Source organism: Stegodyphus dumicola, chromosome 5, assembly GCF_044657685.1.
Source record: "Stegodyphus dumicola isolate Sdum_Otavi_A_Nest chromosome 5, ASM4465768v1".
Lineage (NCBI taxonomy): Eukaryota > Metazoa > Arthropoda > Arachnida > Araneae > Eresidae > Stegodyphus > Stegodyphus dumicola.
The window spans coordinates 44,882,297-44,902,278 of record NC_140772.1 but is presented as its reverse complement, the minus strand read 5'-3'; the positions used below and the strand labels follow the sequence as shown (position 1 = coordinate 44,902,278).

Here is a 19,982-nt window from a genome sequence, read left to right as displayed (position 1 = left end):
TTTATTTATTGAGCTAGCGGTGGCTCTTAAGAAATGTACCGCCAGTGGTTTCCTTCATTGCACTCTACTTTAAGCAATAAAGCAAGTAGAAGGGGGAAACCCCGTGGGGCACTAAGCAAAGGGGCGTGCTCGCCGCCTGTCTTGGGTAATTCAGTTTGAATTAGCAGACACCTTTGCACAAATCATTTTAATCACAATTTATAATATCTAGAATAGCGGCCATTTCGTATGACCGCCAGGCTTTCTAGTTTTATATATGCGTAGAATATAATTTATCTTAATACTTTTTTTAGTAGTTCTTGCTAAGTTTGAATACAGCATTATTTACTTATTATTATTATTATTTTCAATGAAATTTTCGAAAAGGAAAAGTACTGTTAAGTTGTTGGTAGATCAGTTTTAACTGGCAAATTTACGGCATTACCGATGACTGAATAGGCTTAGGAATCCGTAAACTCTGTTGCTCAGTTGCTGTAACTTATCTCATTTGTCTGACAGTAACATCAGAACAAGCCCACGAAATTCATCGTGGCAAAGAGTGCAAGATTGCCACTGTCTTTGCCAAGAGCCCTGAGCACCATACAGGTGACAGTATGACTTTGCTCAGTTCCGCCAGTCTTGATGTAGAGCAACTCCGGAAGACGGGTCTCCCACCCCTTTTCCCCTACCACCAACCTCTCGAGGGGACTTTCGGCTCGCTGCATATTTATAGCGCCCCCACGCCGTATAGACACTATACATTTAAAAACATTCTTGCCTTCTCCGGGGTTTGAACCAGGTCCCTTCGTTATGGCAGCGTAAACTCTTTATATATATATATATATATATTTATCCAAACTGTCATTCAGTGTAGTAATTGAAATGCCTAGCAGTTTGGCACTCAACTTTACTTACATTAGCGCCATCTATATAATTTGCAGAACACACTTACATCACTTAGGAAATACTTTTGCAGACCCCAACGCTAATATGGTAGGTAAGTTAGAATTAAAACTTACTATTTACTTGCTTTTAAGTATTTTTTAAGTATTTGTTATGTAGTATTTTCTCGATATGTAATTATATTTTTATGTATATATATATATATATATTTTTTTTATAAATTATGAATTTTCTTTTTAGTTTCTTATTGGTTTATATAGATTATGCCTAGTTCCTTTTAGTTTCTTTTTGATTGATATGCATATTCGTGTCGGGGAGGTTTCTGTAGACAAGGGTTTCTAAAATGTATTGGTTTCTAAATTAATTTTTCTAAAAAATTTTTAATTTTTTGAAATTTTTTAAAAAAAATTTTAATTTAATACTAGATTTTACATTACTTTTTTCTCAAAATACTTCATTATTGGTATTTTCCTTTTAGAACTTTAATTTTTAATTGCTAATTTCTCTACCACTTTATTGGTATTTCTTTTAGGACATTCTTCACAATGTATTTACTTTTGGTTTTGACTTTTACCCTTGCCTGCATGAATGACGAAACACGAATTGAATGATTGAAGAGTTAGATTTGGAGGCAACTTGCCCTTGATATGTCTGTCTCCTGCCTGCTCAACAGTCATTCACTTATGCATTTTTAAAAAATATTTTAATTTGCTAAATTGGTGAATTTATTTTCATGGTTTGGTTTTGCACTTGATTTACTTATGCTATCTGAATTTAAATTATATTGTAGATTAGTTCGAAAATTAAATCTTTTATATGTTTGCACATTTTTTAATTATTTTAACTTTAAATTTGCTTTTTTACGTATATACAAGTTTGTTAAAATTTATATTTACATTAAAATACAGAAATAAATTTTGAAGACTGATGCTCACATATGCTTTCCCAAGCAGGTATATAAAAACCCTCATTCCAAAAATTTCAAATAAACAAAGAGGCCCATTTGAGACCGTCTGAATTGCTTTTATTCTACTGTCACACAATGAACTCTCCTCTAAAAGGCAAACAATTACGAAACATCATCCTATCACTTAAATATCTGCATTGAGCGAGATTACTAATGATAAAGTCGTACTCAAAAGACCCGCCGAGAAGGTTCTTTCTTCGGAAAAAGGGAGGGAAGAAAGAAAATGACAAATAAACTTCTTACGTTTTGTTTTTATCTCTTTTTCGGTATCAAAGGTTAGCAGCAGCTTGTTATTCCTCGGAAGAAACAAGTCTCAGTCGAGAAGAAATCATGTACGTCCTGCAGCTACGAGTAGTTTAATGTTGTAACTTATATATTTTTTCTACCTGGGATCCAAGACAAAGGAAATGGATGCACCAACGAGAGTTTTATGCGAGTCATTGTTTTGGGTACGTCAAGTATAAAAAATTTCTTTTGAGTTTACTTTTATCAAAATTTAACACGTGCAACCAAAATTTTATTAGGAGTTAGCACAGCAGCATTAAAAACTGTAGGAATATTTAAGAGTCTCAACTAGATTTTCCTAGCGCTACAAACGTATTTTGATATTTTCTTAAAGGGAACAAAATAATTTTTGAATAGTTAGAAGTGTTTGAAATAAGTAACAAGGATTTTTAGTCCAAAGGGGCTTTGCCCCTGAAGGACTATTGATTTCGTTTTGCGATTTTGCGTTGAATCACTATAAATGTCCGTTTCACTTTTCAAACTGTTGCCACCAAATGTCCTGCATTATATTATATTTGAAGAAATTAAATAATGAAAAATCTGCATAAATGTATGTATATTTCTCGCATTGTGATAAAACAACGGTACATAGAACCATCGAATTTTGAATGATGTAATCCTACTGCGAATATGGGCATGTGTAAGCCCAAATTTGAAATTTGGAATTTGTTTTATTATCGATTTCATATTTTGTAAAGCTTTAGCGAATTTTTGAATAACAAACTCAACGATTTGAAAGCGAGCAATGGCAACACTCTACCGTGAAAAGAGGGAAAAAAAAAAAAAAAAAAAAACTTTTTATCTCCAGCACGCGGAATTGTGTATCGGGAATTCTAATGATTAGGCTCATTTTAAAATTATTTTGCGACATTGCTATTGAACTGAAATTTATGGTTTAAGTAAGGAGAACATGATATTTAATAAACAAAGGTAACACACAAAACGTTAAAAAAACGCCCCTTTGGATGTAATTTAAAATCTGAAACCTTTCAGATTCTTTTTTTTATTATTTGTTTTTTATTCTTAATTTAAGAGTATATATAGACAATTCTTTTCGATCTTACGCTACATTCAGAAAAGAATGCTCTAAAATTACAGAAATTTAAAAAAATTTGTATGTAATATTGATAGATTACATGTATGACATACTTTTGTATATATTGTATATATTGTAGTTACCCTAAAAATAATATATTGAAAATTCTTTCTTCGGAGATAAAAAGATTAAGCGTTTTCAAAAATTCTTAAAATATTTCCGATTTAAGAAAATTTCCGGAATTTATTTATCCGGTACAAGAAAATTTATTTATCAGGTGTAAGAAATTTAGTAATCCGGAATTATTATTTATCCCGAATTTATTTATCCGGAAATTTACTTATCCCGAATTTATTTATCCGGTATAAGAAAATTTCCGAAAATTCCTTAAATCAGAGAAGAATTTCCGGTTTACGAAAAAATTCTGATTATAATTGTAAATTGATTTTAATAGGGATAAATTGGAAACGAAAGACAAAATAATGAATTTTATACTAATTAAAAAATATTGGATGAAGAACAATTTATTAATTTGAAATAGAGCCAGCAGCTATTCTTTATTTTAACCCAAGCTTACTTATCTGCGAAGAATAAAACAAATAAGACGAAATAGCGCATGTTCAGGAGAAACTAATTCAATATTTGAAAGTTATTTTAAAAGACGTTGTCAGTCTGACCGACTTTTTTGCACAAGTGTGATAAACTAGGTTTCCTCCTTGCGAAACGTGAAAATTAGCATACACAGATCAAACATAGACCTAAATAATTCAATTACTTAATTCGTTTGATGAATCCTTGATATCAAATATGTGTTATTCCAGTAGAGTAATAATTCATTCATTCCTTTCATTAAGATTTGATGTGCATGTTCTTGAAACAGCATCGTTATGGTAGAGTACCAGAAAGAAAACATTTTGGTTTCTTATTTTGATAATTAGTGCAAGGTGCTCAGTTTAAAACTCTTTCAAAACTATAATGCACATGATGCAATTTAAAAGGTTAAATTACGAATTCGGTTTTGAAATATATTTCAAAAATAAAACTACTGTTTGTTTTGAACACGAGCCGCATTTAAGGGATCAAATAGCTATGGTTTAGCCATGCTTGGTATATATCAGAACTGAAAACAAAAGAAATGCATTTCAGCGATATGTAATTTCTTAAGGATTAAATTCCCACAGAAGGATTAAATGTATAACTTTTAATTAAATGTAAATTTAATTAAATGTATAACTTTTTAAGGATTTTCTTTTCTGCTCTTCGTGTCGTTTAAGGAAAAAGTTTTAGCTTTTCTTGAAATTTTTTAATAATGTTACAGTTTCCTAGAATGCTTTTGTCTTATGTAGAGAATAGCCTTACGTCAGTAATTCTCGGAATGGAGTCTTTCCCACAAAATTACTACCAATCTAGTATTGAATTTTATCCAATTTTAAAACAAATTATATCTGTTCGCAACATAAAATTATCTATTATGGAACTTTTAAAACATAAAATGTCGCCCTGTTGTGGCATGGTGGTAGAGGAACCGGCTGGCATAACCGTGGATTCAAATCTCGGAGAAAGCATACATGTTTATAAATGTATATCTTTACGGCATGTTAGCACTTAAAATATCGTCGAAACGAAAGTCCTTTCTAGAAGTTGATGGCAGAGTAAAAGGGAACAGGAGACTTTTGGATCCGTCTTCCAAGAGATTTTCCTTCAAAACTGAGGCGGAGCTGGCATTCGTGCTCTCACTTATAATGTGCCCAAGGCCTAAGCCACTTAAGCCAACAACAAGAACGGTCACTGTCTCTTGGCCACGCTAAAATCAGTAGACTTAATCTGATGTTACTGTCAAACAAGTAAAATAAATCATAGCCACAACAAAGGTCTAAGAAAGAATTTTTCCTAATCTTCAAGCAGATAATCTAAAGCAAAATATCTCTACGCAATCATTCTCACTGAGAGGATTTTTTTCCTAAGGTAATTGACTCGTGTTTGTGGAAAAAATGACGAAAAACTTTTACATTCAGTGCTTTCGAGTATGTGGTATAAGATCGACGCTGAGTATGATCGACAGCTTAGCTACCGACAATACGATCGAGACAGGAACTGGAAAAATCGATTTCGAGTTTACGCCGTGTGAATTCTTAGCCATTGTCAATTCTAAGCTGATGTCGACCCTAAAAATAGACGTACCCTAAAAATAATATTTGAATCACACTTTTTCCCTCTTGTTAATTATAACTTTTCTCTATGCTATGCTTATGTCGACTATATGTCGGCGTCGATACTGTGACGGCATCGATCCTACGTTGTATCGGTCGTATACTAATGTCGATCTTTTGCCTATGTGGATCCTACGCAGTATTAGTATACTAATGTATACTGCAAGTAATGAAATAATGTACACTGTAATGCAGGTGACAAATATGCATTAATTTTCTAACTCTTTGTTACATCATTATGAAAATTTCTTTTACATCGTTTCGATCCTAAGCCGGTGACTAGTGTCGGGCATACGTCGATGTCGATTCTATTCCTTGTCGATACTATGGGCTAACCAATTCTGTGTATAGTCAATCCTATGAATGCCTTTTCTAGAATTCAGAAACCGTAACATAAAACGAGTGTCACTCACTTAACCAAAGAAAAAAAATGTCGAGACGAATAATAAAATTGCGAACATAAACTTTAAGTATAATTACATGCCTTCTTAGGAATTATTACAAAAGTGACATTTTCTTAGCTTTGTACAAATTTTGATGCTAAAGAGTAATATATGTATAATATAGAGATAAGATTGAAAAATGATTGTATAATATGCGTATAAAATTAAACACATAATCCGATTCTTAATTTTAATGCATTAAAATTAAATAAATAGATTATTATTTCCTTGTACGAAGTAAAGGAAGTATTGTAATCACGAAAAATTCCGGTCACCATATTTGTGTGTGTATGTGTGTATTTAATTATGGCAAAGCACACGAGGGCTATCTGCCTAAGGGGAGGGATGCCTTCGTGGAGGACTTTCTAAGGGAAACTGGCTCGTATACACGTTACACATGGGGAAAACCACGAAAACGCCCATGCAGCCAGCCCGTTCGCGGGATTCGAACCTCGAACCGAACTACCAGTGTTCGGCGACTTTACCGCTCGGCCGCTGGTGGGCTCCCGGTTACCATATTTAAACGAAAATATCGATTTTGACCACTATCGAATGCAGTTTAACGATGTTTTTGCCTGACATCTATAATCTGTACGTAATGACATATTATAAGACTCTTTTCCCCCAAACGAATTATAAAACTGATTTAAAATGGATTCAGAGTAGATTTTTTTCGTGGCGTTTGTACGTTACGTATGTACGTATGTATCTCGCATAACTTAAAAACCAGTAGCCTCAAAACGTTGAAATTTTGTATATAGAACTGCCATAACATATATATGTATAAATACCGCTCTGTTACTCGGTTCAGCGAACTCAGGTTTTTTATTCTTATATATCGGTAAATTGTGTATTTTTTGCTTTAAAAATGATTGAATTATGTTCTTCGTATCTTCTCTTTAAGGTTTTTATGCTTTTAGTTGATCTGCATACAATAGATGTAGAAATATCAACAATTTAAAAGTTGTTTAAGTGCGGCTAAGCCTAATTTTTTTTTTTTTTTTTTTTTTTTTACTATGGCAGTCATATTTGTTTACAGTTGAAACTTAGCAGAATAGTGAATTAATTCTATCTGCACTCTCCGTGTTTTATGCCGAGTGGGACCAAAATGAAACTTTTAGTTTTGTGCACCAAGAAATCTGCCTTCTTGCCTGCTGGCCGAATTACTAGTTTCTGGATAGAAACTGTAATTTTAATTGTAAAATTTTTTAAAATTGTTTTAACTATATTTGGTGTTTTATGTTTTCCATATCTTTCAATTTTTAATGAAAATATTTTGAGTTTTTATGTACCTTGTTGCGAAGTGAGAACCGAATTAATTGAATGAGAAATATATCTGTAATGAAATTCGAGGAAATAAGTATTTTGTATTGGAAACAAATATTGTCGTCAGTCTGTCTTGGACAGAGGAGAATGTTTACGAGTAGCGCATGCGCATTAGGCGCTTAAGTGGTGCTGAATCGTCTGTGAAAAACTATTTTTTTTTTAAATTTTTAAAATTTATTTTATACATATTTTTAGATTTATTATAGTATTTGAATGGAGCATATGGCAACGATCAGATAATTCTTCAAATGCTATAATTTTTGTGCATTCTGAGTTATAAAATGAATGAGATATAACGCTGTTAAGTAAACCTAGCGTCAGAGGGCCATAACAATTTAAATAATTTTTAATATGTGAAAAAAACGGTATTAATATCAACTGTCATCCACTAAAAGTTTAAAAACATATATTTGAACTTAAGTGGATGAATAAAAAGTATTTTACTAATGATGGAAAATTTGAACAAGATATAGGGAGAATGTGAGCTAATAGTAGGAATTTAACTAATCGAGTTCGCTGAAAAGGACTGATCACATGATGAAGGACTTTGTACAGTTTACAGAAGAATACAATTCTTACTCATCACTTCGACAGCTTCTGGGCCTGCACTTGTTAGGTAATCTTCATTTTTCTTACAAATTTAATCTCGTTAAGATTAGATTCTTCGCATAATTATCTATTTATTTAAAATCAAGTTCTTCGCTTAATTCTTCTACTTAATTTAAATTAAGAGTTCGAGATCTTATCTTGGTTATTTTTATGCCATTATTCGAAATTTTTAAATGTTCTACAAGGGTCAGTACCTCGAGCATAGGTACCCTAGTGTCTTAAACACTTTCCACTGGAGGTATATATACTAAATACATATTATTATACTTAAATCGGAGGTTTACTCGGAACACACGCATAAAAAGTATGCTCTAGGTAAAACTTGTGCTATTGCCGATCAACTGCAAGTGTTACAAGGGAAGAAATCTGAGCCTACCTTTTACAGGGAGGTCCAATTTTATTCTAGTGGGCACAGAATTGAACTTAAGTTCAGGGGGGGGAGATAATTTCACCGCACTATCCAGCAGTCAGTTAATAGCGTTTTCGTGAACATTACTATACAATCCTATGGAGGTTTTTTTTCATTCTCAAATCTGAAGCTCTGTTTGATTCAGGATACTTGCTGCGGACATTTCTAGGACCAAGAATGCACCCCTTTCGAAGTGCCGAGGCATAATAAAAATAACAAGACACGAACTTCACAAATAATGCCTATTAAGAGCTAGGTTTTGGGAGAGTTCAAATTACATGTGTTTACTAACGTGACGAGGTGGCCGAGTGGTTAAGGCGATGGACTGCTAATCCATTGGGCTCTGCCCGCGTGGGTTCGAATCCCATCCTCGTCGGGAACTAACTCCGTTTTCTTTTGAAAGATATCTATACTTAACAAGTTAAAAAGTAAATTTTAACAACATTACAATGTAAGTTTAATTGCGTTTCGTATTTTAAAACTCGAAATTAAAATTTTTTTATATGACTTTTGAAGTAAGTTCCGATTTACAAAAGTGGAGAGAAAAACTCTTATAAATTCCCGTAATTCTTTTCAGTGATAGAAATATCGTTGTTAACGGCCTATTATGTGCTATGCGTCTCCGGCCTGGGCTGCACAAAGACGTTTTAAAAAGGCTTCAGATTGTGCAAAATAAGATCCTTAGAGCAATTACTTAAGCGCATTACTGTATTAGAAATAAACCTTTACACAATGATTTAAAAATTGGTTATGGAGCTGACTACCTGCAAAAGTGCAGTGAAATATTCTCACCAAAGGTATATTGTCTCAAGGGCAATTTCTCCGCCTCTTTAAATTACGAGATCCTACCGGAAGAAGTTTGTTGTGCTTTTTAGAGATAACAATTGGTTTAATGACACTTTCGTACACAAAGCAAAAAGCACTTGCGCATAAGAAACATTCATTGCTGGTGGGTAAAATTAGTTTATATTGTTGCGAAATGCCCAGCTGAGGTGAGATAGCTTTCTCGCAAAGCGGAGTTAGGGTTGCCAGATTTGTCGTGAAGTTGCTCATTTGGCGACTAAATTGGCGATACGCCATAGGCGGAGCAAGAATATTTTAGAACGCATTCTTAGCGAATTTTTCGGGAATGTTCTCGAAGGTAGGTTAAAGCTATGTATACTTTACCTGTACGGGGAGAAAGTAATGTCTTGAGTTCAGAAATTAGCTTGAGAGCGAATGACCGATTCGGGAGCTGTACTTTAGTGCTTTGCCGTGAAGCTGTCTTCACAGTGATGTCCTGAAGGCTGTATTGGTGTTTGTCGTAGTTTTCCGATGAGTGTGAATGTATCTTTGGAACTGTCCTGTATAATACCGCTTACCGGCGAATAAATTGTGTTTTGATTCTTCAATTATTCGAAATCCAAGAATCCGTAAAACGCAATGATATAGTTTAGTGACAGTTCCGAACCAAAAGCACATCTTGGTTATCTTTCGATAACTTAGAATAGGAACTTGAATTTGCTTTACAAAACTTTAAACTACTTGTATGCACAAGTACACAAGTATATATTTTAACAAAATACCTATATTATGTGCGTGTTAACATGTAAAAAATGATAAATATGTAAAAGAGTATAATTTAATATACCGTACAAGGAAGTCATGTAATGTACACATCAGTTTTTTTTTTTTTTTATTTTTTTTTTTTTATACAGGACTCAGTTAATGGAAAGTTGACTGTATTTAATTATTCAGTTTTCAATAATGTTGTTAAATATTATAAATGAACAACTTCAATTTAAATAACTGAAATATTTTTGTAGAATTTCAATTTAATTTAACTGTTATGCGCATGTGCTTTATGCATAATACTGTAGGCGATGAAGTTTAAATAATAATTTGCAGTTATTTAACATTAAAGTTTAAAAAAAACTCTCTTTTTTTTAATTGTTGTGAATTTTATTGCGGGTGGTAAAAATTCAATTTTTCTGTCGTTGCCTTTCGCGAAAGTTTGTTGAAATTTACTTATATGTATCTGTGCATAAAAATAGAATAAGGTGGAATAAAAGGGGGAATTCAAATTCTCGTCCTGTATAAAAATCAGCACGGCAACGTGTTGAACGAAAGAGATAGCAGAGTAATTTGGTTATCAAAGCAGATAACATTTTACTTTGCCGATCAAAAGTTCATAGTGATCTAGAGAATACCAGAAATATCTTGAATGACTTCAAATATTCTTTTAACATTTTTTTCTTTTTTAACCACAAAATAAACTTCTTCGAAATGTTTAATATTTCTGATTTGTGGATTCTGTGTTTTTCCTAAATAGAAAGTACTTCCACTTGAGCGAAATAATTGTTACAAATCTCGTGCTCAAATGATCCATTGAAATGAAAGCACAGCTACGTCTTGAATAATTAAATATTTTCTTTATGAAATAAATGCCCACATTTTCGCACGAAGTTAATTTGTAATGAAACAAATCGTGGCAAAATTAAGGGGGAGGGACAATATCGATTAATCGTTTTGGAGAGCGATCTGACATAGTCTTTCTTCCTCAGAAATGGAAAAATTGCTTTTATGTATTTTATTTATTTTCTGAGCGTTGTTGAACTTTTTGAAACTTTATGATTGTAATCTGAAGTTTTCAGATTGCAGTTTTTAATGATTCTTTTTCTTTTCTGCAATTTTTTTAAGGGAAATAAGAGAGGTAATACAATTACCCCCAGTCCAGTTTTTTCATATTGTTATTTCATTTTTTAAACATGTATTTCTTAACATTATTTCCAATTTTTATTAACATTATAGTTGAATAAAATATTTTCCCTCAGTTTTCTAAAAACAGATTCAGTTTGTAGACTATAAATAATAATATCCAAATTTACCGACATATGAGTGTGATTTACACCTAAAAAATTAGTACGGAGAAACGGATTCTTTTCCTCATAAGATACATTTTAAACCCAAATTTTCATCGATACAGGGTACTCTACTGCTAAAGACGCGAAAACGGGTTAATTTAAAATACTTTAACCCTTTAACTGTCAAGTTATTTTGATGATTTGGGTACACAAATTGTCAAATTTTTTTATTGGAAAAACCAAATGTAGCCGAAATAAACATCTCCCGATATATATTCGGGTATGACAATACGATGCATTCAAAAAAAAAAAAAAAAAAAAAAAAAAATTACCCCGAGAAATACTCGGGCGTGACATTTTCGAACACCAGTGCTCGGGCATGACAGTTAAAAGGTTAAAAAACGGTGCCGGATGCGTTAGCAGTACTGTAATAAGTTCACAAATGCAAACGAAAGAAATCAATGTAGCATTATTCTTTTTTTACAGTCCTATAATGCGACACTAACAGATTCATTTATTGACGAAAATTTAAACAGTAATTTGTATGCACACTCTCTGTGGGAGAGACTGCCACTGTGTTAATTTTTGTGGGCAGATTGTTTCTCAACGGCAATTTGTTTATTGTAAATGACCCTTAAAAACGTGACCAAATTTTTGAGACGCGCTATATGTTATGGAAATTTTATTATGCATAATCACAGTTTATTTTACATAATCGTAAATCAACATCATCCCGTGTTTAACAAATTTCGCTAAAATTATCATTTTGATCTCTTATTTTATGTAATTTTTAAAAGAAATGGGTAAATTTGATAACTATGTCAGAATAGCTCCTTTTTACCGGTGATTATGTTCATTCCTAAATGGAAAACTATACGTAATGTCCATTAACTTTAATTAGTAATTCATTGAGAAAACTATGAAGTAATCATTATTATTTATATCTTTTCCTTGCTAAGGATTGGGATTCCTTTTGGAACACATCTACGCCTCGAGTGACGAATTGCTTCAGACATCTGGTACTGATCCTCTTGCCATGTCTTTTCCTTTGGTTGGCATGTTTTTTCAAGATAATTTGGAACAGGGGAAGAGAAGCCACAAAGTCTGCTCCAAGTCCCTGGACAGTTCTTGCTGTCTGCAAACTAGTAAGGAATTTATTTATTTTATAACTCCCCCCCTAGCTATTTTATCTTCAAGGATGTTCCTCTTGCTTTATTAAACTTTTCTTTTCTCTGATCGCAGCTCCGCATAGGAAGATTCATACATTACATGATTAGGCATTACTGTATGAATCTTCTAAGGGTTTGTTGAGCTGAATAACATTTAGGTAAGTTTTCTAAAAACCATTGTGTTGTTTAAGATACGAAAGTAACAAGGATCAGAGTAAGTTGCATGAATTTGCAAAATTTGTTTCGAAGGTTAATTAGAGCCTTCTTCATCAGCTGTAGTTGTGAAAATGAAGAAATAGAAGCGTATAATCAAGGATACCACTAGAGAAAAAATCTGAGAAATTTCCAGTTAAAGAAAGGAACAAAGCCAGTAGCGCCATTTTTCTTCTGCCAATAAAAGTTTTGGATTTTCATACTTAAAAAGGTCCCATTCCAGATATAAATTGATGCATATAGTACTCCTTGCCCGACACTACTGATCAGAAAATAACATTTTTCTTTTCTCTGCAGCCATAATTATTCAAAAAACATTTTTTCATTTGAGAACTAAATCTTCTAGAGACGTTTCACATTAAAAAAAAATCTTAAATTTTTCAATTCCAATTCTAATACTGCTTTACCTTCAGATTTAAAAAAAATTACTTCATAGATGTTTTCATTTTCTGTCAATAAATAGCCCTGCGACTTTATTACTTTCCTCAGCTGTAACATTCTCGAATTTTTTTATCGATTGGTATCGCGTGAGCTCATGCTTCTTTGTCATTTTCTCACCTTCTTCAACAGCTTTAGTAGTCTTGTAAATAAATATATGTAACTTTAGTTGATTCTTGTTGCTTTATTATCTTTGACATTTGTCCGTCTGTGTATTATTTTAATTCATACAAAGATGTTGGAATTCAATCTATTCAAAATGAAGAGAATGGAACTATTTTTAACGTATTGATGATTGATAATCAGACAGTGTACAAAATGGTAACTTTCTCAAAATATAACCTTACATAATCTTATTCACGTAGCAAGACAGTTTTGTAAGAGTTCCCCATCATTAAGGTGCAGGCACGTGAATGCAACTCGACCACGTTTTCAGACACTTTCATCATCGTGCCTCGGTATAAAAATGCTCGCATTCTTATGCTGACATTTCCTACCTTCTAAAAAAGCAATTTTCGTAACGGTGCCCCGGAAGCCTATATACTGGCATATAGGTTTCCGCACCATTATGAAAACTGCTTTTCTAGAAGTTAGAAATTGTCCATATAGGCTTTCGCACATAGCTATGCAAGGAGAGTTTAATTTGCTACTCTGATTAGCAAAATAAATGAAAACACAGCATCTATTGTGGACCCTACAATAATGGCGCCGTATTTTTATGAAGGTGGCTCTTTTTAAGTTATTTAGATAAAGATGCGGGCATCTTACTATCGCAGCTCTCTTAAGAAGGTTTGAAAGGAATGAGTTAAGGAAGGAGTGAGTTTATAAAGCTTAACAAGGAGTAAGTTTTCATCACTCCTGCAGCTGAAGACGAAGGTTCCATTCAAGCCGTCGAAACTAGTTCTGCAAATTTATGAGACTTATGATGATCCTTTTTAGTTCTCCAATATTTATAACAGTGGCTCATTTATAACAGTTAAATGGCAATATTTATAACAGTTAACTCAGTGGGCCTGCAAAGTAGACCAAGTTTTAGGACCAAATTCGTCCCTCACTGAAAGTTCAGAAGTAAAGCTTAATTTTCATTATACAATTTTTTTAAGTCGTTTGGCAAGTTCATACAGGTGCTTGATTCCTCTGCAATAGTCTTCTATCGGAATACTGTAAAGGTCTCTTGTTATGCTTTTCTGATTTAATGCTCTTAAAATAATAATATTCGAGGTTAGATTTCACTTTAGGGAAGAGAAAATGGTGTTTAGGCCCAATCTGCTTGGATAAACGAAGTGATTGAGAACTTTTAATTTTCTTTGGTAGAAAAACTGTTCGACGAAAATGGAACTTTGTGATGGTGCCCTGACATGCAGCAGAAACCATTATTATAGTTATTGGGCTGAATGACACACCAACCGATACAGTGCTGTTGCGTTGTGACTAATCTCGCTTGTCTGACAGAGCAAGGCCGCGAAATTCATCGCGAACGGCGTACGAGATTACACCTGTCGTTGAAAAGAACCTCGGGCACCATCTAGATGACAGTGCGATTTCGCCAAGTTCCCCCCCCCCCAGTTTTGAGGGACAGCACACAGGGGGTTGTTACCATAGAGCTGTAATGTACTAGAGAGAGAAACGGCAACCCTGAAGGGAAACAGGAATGCGAACCACGTGACATTTGGAACATTTCCCAAATCGTATTTCCCGCGTATCTTCGTTACCGTTACAGTTCTATGGAGAATTTGTGAGAAGCAAGTGTTTTGCGTGTAAGCGCATTGTTTCGGACTTCCAAAATGATACTTTCGTGCTCCGCATATGGATGTAATTCCAGATACGTGAAAGATGGAGGAGTAACATTTCACAACTGAGCTTTTTCTAATGTTTTAAAACCTAATTTTATAAAATGTAGAGGTTTTTTTATCCCCTCTACTTGCCTTTTTCTAATAAAAAATAGATTTTCTAATTTTATATAATGTATGCATACTTGAAATAACATTTAAATAAAAGTATCTTAATATATATGAATGTTTCTAATAACTGTTTTCTGAAAAAAATGTTAAAATTTTAGTAATACAATATAATTTTAATTAGTCTAGTATTCTGCTTTGGCGACATTTTTTATACGCCAACAGACTGCTTTGAATACGTTTGTTTATATATTCTTTGTATGCGTTTGCTCATGCGGACGTGTGCGAAGTAGTAATGTATGTATTTAATACTTGGTAATGTTGATGTAACACCGTGTAAGAACTGCATAAAATTATGTTTTTTTGGGGGGACATGAATGACTTTATTTTATCCCCTTTTCTTGCATCCAAATATAACAAATTTGTTTACCTTCAATCACGTATTTTCTTTCTTATATCATGTTTCTGGCATTTATTCAAATATTAAGAATTTGTTAAGTATTAAGAAAATAGCAATTATCTAGCAGTTAAATTTCAAAATTTCAAAACTTTAACAGTTTTAAGTTTCTTTTTAAAAATAATGAACATTATTTAAATTTTACCTTCTAAAATTATTTAAAATAAGTACGACTACATTGTGCAACGTGCATAATATATATATATATGTATATATATATATTTGCTAGTAAAAGGAAGTCTTAATTTACCACCTTTTTCTTTCATAATTTAATTATTTACCACTCTCTCTCTCTTCCTTTTAACTTATATCTGCTATATTGACATTCATTTTTAGTTCATTTTATTTAATATCTTTCTCACTTTGATTTGCCTACTCTGTAGTTCTCTGTAATACACCGTATTAACATTAAATTTCCTTTTCGTATTAACATTAAATTTCCTTTTCGTATTAATATTAAATTTCCTTTTTGTACTATTTTCTGTTTTCACTCATTCTTCTTATGTTATCTATTTTTTTATTTTTTATTCTGTCCTAAGTACTAAAAAGCCTTCTTTTTTATTTATTTATTTTACTTATTTATTTTTTAGTTTGCTATTAGTTTATTATTTATTATTTAGTTTATTATTTAGTTATTAGTTTATTATTTAGTTTGTTCTCTCCAGTTTTTTTTTATTTTATTTTAAATTTTGTAGACGCCGATGGACATATTGCAAAATATTATTCTACAGCATTAAAATTATTTAAATTTTAATTAAAATTTAAAATAAAGTTAAATTTTAAAATAAAGTGTCCAATTTTAGGGAAATTATTAATTTTGGCTGGTGTTTATCGATCTAACCTCTTCTGCAAATTCAACGGCAGCTTCTGCGAAATGACGTCTTTCCAAGTTCGCATTTCGAACTGAGAGAAAAGAGAGGAAAAAATCGCCAGCCATGGCGATAGTACGTCAAAGTCTGGATTCAGTTCCATTTCATGCCCAAACTCCTGCAGCTCATTCCTGTGCCACTTTTTCACCCGGTTTTGAATGGCGATGCTCCGTCTAGTATATAACAGGTCTATGGTTGTTACGGGTCTCTCACCCCTCTTTTCCTACCAGAATCCACACGAGAGGACTTTCGGCTCACCATATTTTTAGAGTTCCCTCATGCTACAAAGACACTATACATTTTCAAACATCCATAACTTCTCTGGGATCCGAACAGTAGTCAGGGTCATTAACCACTCTCCCACTCGGGAGGCACCGATACAGTTATTCAGTTGAGCTTTTTCAGGACTAAGACACTGCGTTTTATTTAGAACTTTATCCATTATGTCTTTGTAAAATGTGGAGTTCAACCTCTACACATCAAGGGCACATTCTTCGTGAATTATCATTTTCCAAAATGGAAAAGTCACTAGCATGGTCTTTATTTGAGATTTCCGAAAAGGAATTTCTTTAGCCGTTTCTTTAGCCTTCTCCAACCCAAGCAGGTCACTAATGTTTTATTCCGGGATCGGAAGCTAAGCACCAAGTTTCAATTTCAGTGACAAAAATTAGGTTTAATGGCTGCGATTTGGATGACACGCATGAATTAAATCTTACTGTTCGACTGTCAATGTGAAAGAGACAAATTGAGAACAAACGCTCCTTTTTTTTGAAGATTTTCCGCAACAATTTTGTAATACTGGTTCATCCAGGTAACACTAGAAAAGCGATAAGTAACGATTTTTCAGAAACAAATATTGAACGTTTCTATGCTCTATTCTTTCCAGACAGCAAACGACGATCATTCCATTGTTCCTTATCACCATCTTCAAACCCATCGCTGAATCATCAGTACGAAAGAAAAACATTAATTCCTCTCAATGCTTGATCTCGTACACTTTGCACAGCTTTACAAATGTCTTCTTTGCTATTTTTTATCTTTTCAGGCAAAATATTACTGCTATTATTTGCTCAGTTTTAGAATCCACGACAGTAGGTATTCACTGAATCAAAGCAAGCACAGCAGTTCCCGCAACTGCGCAGAAAACGCTGCTCATAAGCAGTCAATAGTTTAAGAAAAGGAATGTGACACGTAATAGCAACAAATGCTGTCAGTTATTTTTTGGAAGGTTAAGTTTGTTAAACTTAAAAATAACTCCTAAAACTTTGTAGATACTGAACTAAATAACATTAGCTTGATTTTTCTGAAGAGCAAGAAAACTGTTAATGTATTGTCTGCCATTTGGCAGTGGTATAATTGTTATATCGAGAGCAGTTTTCAGAGAATATTGGGCTAAAAATATTTAAAAACAGCATATTTTTAGAATTTTCGATACACAGGCTCACACGCTGGAGATAAAATTATTTTATTCCGAGCAGTGTAGCAACTGCTTGCTTTGAAATCGTTGAATTGTTTAATCGAAAATTCGCAAAATTTTTTAAAAATATGAAATAGCTAATAAAACAAATTCGAAATTCAAAATTTCGGGCTTGCTAGTGGCCATGTTCGGGTGCAGGACTACGTTATTCAAAATTTGATGGCTCTAAATACCGTTGTTTTTTTACAATACGAAAAACATGCATGCATTCATGCACATTTTCCTTTATTTAATTACTTTTAAAATAATATACGACAATAATATTTGGTGACAACAAACTGAAAAGTGATACAGCCGTTTATAGTGATTTCCGTTTCCGTTTCGAGATTAATAGCCCTTCTGGGTTAAAAATAATAATAACGCCCCTTTGGGTTAAAAATATACAGATTTTATGAAAAACAGTAAATTATTGGGTTATTTCCTGAACTAATTTATACATTTCGCATGAGCGTTATCTATTATACTGAAAATAACTAGGAGAGGAGTAAGTTTTCTTTTCGGCCTTCGATTTCGCAAATCGGGCCCTTAGCTATTGGCAAGCAAGTTCGATTGCGAATGAGAACGGAATGTTAAATGCACGAAAATAGAATTAATGCTCCCTGAAATCTCAAAATTAATTTTAAAAATCTGTAAAATAAGAGTCATTATTGTGTAATCTTTCAGAAAGCGTGTCAGAGTGAATTAAATTGGTGCTGTAGATGTAAGACTGTCAACAGTTTCATTTTAATTTCTTCTGTTATTTTTTAGAATAATGTCATTCTTTAAAATTGCTGTCATTCTTCGGAATAAAACTTATTAGTTTCTTTTGACCTTGATAAAACAAGGTCATACACGGTCAGTTTATTTACGTGATCAATTGTATCCAATAAAAATCATTCTCCAGCTTCCACAGTGCCACAGTGACGTAACTAGATTTTTATGCATAAAAAAAATCTAAGCCCCCAGTCCCTATGATTTACAATGCTGCAAGAAAAAAGTGAAAAAGAAGAAAAAAAATCCTAAACCCGACTTTTTGAACGATATTGATTTTTTATTCTTTTTTTCCTCGAGGACTGGAGTGATTATTTACAAATACAAGCATTTTCTTATGGCAGCAAGATCGAAAGAGCACGACAGAATTTTCTCCCTGGAAAAAATGTGAAATTTCCTTCTCTTTTCTTTTCTATTTTTAGACCAGTATAGTTTAAGAAGAGTGAAAATTGGGGCCTAGGGTTTTTTCTGAACTTAGGACATCAATTGGTCTTAAACAAGCATCACTTTTTCGGAGTTAGCTTTTTCCTAAATGAGATTTTCTTTTACCGAGGTATGTACTGGTAAAAATAAATAAATTTAAATAAAAAAGGAGCATACTATGTATAGCTTAATTAATCGGAAATATGTAAAATACAGAATTAAAGAAATTACCTCCAGACCACCTGGGAATTTAGATAAAATTGTATCTTCAGTTTTATATGAAATCTGCATCAATCTTAAGTTCCTTATTGCTATGGTAGACGGTTGCACGTATTTTTGGCGATTTACGTTGGCGCAATTGTTGGCGCGATTTTTACAAACGTCAGCCATCTTGAAAAACGCTGCTTTTACGCATAGTATAGTATTCGAAACTTAAAAAAAAAAAAAAATAAATATCGTTAAAAGTAATGGATTAATTTTTTGTTGAAAATTTCGATTTTAAGATGGCAGACAAGTGTAAATAAATACATTTACTATGAGTATAAAGTACTAAAGTAAGGCTATTATTACTTTCATATAGCAAAGAAGAGAATAAAAACACCGCTATAAAAACATTGTGCCAACGTTTAATTAGATTAAAATATTACTGAAATTGAATATCGAATTAAAAACCATCATACCAACATTTAAAAGAATTAGAATATTATTAAATTCAAATACTTTAAAATACGTTATATAGAATATAATTGACATTAAAACATACGGACAATAATTATCTCAGCAATTTTTGAAAATAGTGTATTAATTTTTTTTAACAAAACTTGAAGTATACAATTATAAAATAAAAGAAAAATATGTACTTACATTTTTTGAGTCATTTAATCTGTTGTTTATTGATAAGTACCACAAAAAAAATCGGAATCATAATTTAGATAACATCTTTGAAGGAATTCGAAGATATGAATTACATTTTAAAACGGCACGGAAATGCACAAATTGTCAGTAACCAATCAGGAAGCTGATTACAGCTCGTTAATGCGCAAATATTCTTTAACCAATCAGAGAGCTTGTTACATCACGCCTAGAATTAAAATTATTCAAAAATTCATACATAATAAAATCATTTTTTAAAAAAATGCAAAATTAAATTGTATTTTAGTATTTAACAGCCATAAATAATGTTTAAAACATTAGATTAAATTTATACATATTGAAACCAATTACTTTTAAAGTAAGGTGACGTCATTGATTACATCATCCACAACATAAAATTTCATA

The 19,982-nt window shown here is 32.5% G+C and overlaps 1 protein-coding gene and 1 non-coding gene across 4 annotated transcripts in view; both read left to right on the top strand.

Annotated features, from left to right (window-relative positions):
* Positions 1 to 2,140: 2,140 nt before the first annotated feature.
* Positions 2,141 to 19,982, top strand: part of LOC118189084 (multidrug resistance-associated protein 1-like) — a 160,443-nt gene continuing 142,601 nt past the window's right edge. For 2 of the 3 annotated variants that reach the window (XM_035359632.2, XM_035359630.2), the window contains exons 1-2: positions 2,142 to 2,298; positions 11,970 to 12,155. In XM_035359632.2, coding sequence (XP_035215523.2) covers positions 2,257 to 2,298; positions 11,970 to 12,155 — 228 coding nt within the window. In that variant the 5' untranslated portion in view covers positions 2,142 to 2,256. Of the gene's footprint in view, positions 2,299 to 11,969; positions 12,156 to 19,982 lie in introns of all 3 variants that reach the window. The other variant, XM_085816621.1, reaches the window with a different exon arrangement.
* On the top strand, positions 8,462 to 8,543 carry TRNAS-GCU (transfer RNA serine (anticodon GCU)). The gene has a single exon. It is a non-coding gene; the product is annotated as a tRNA-Ser (tRNA).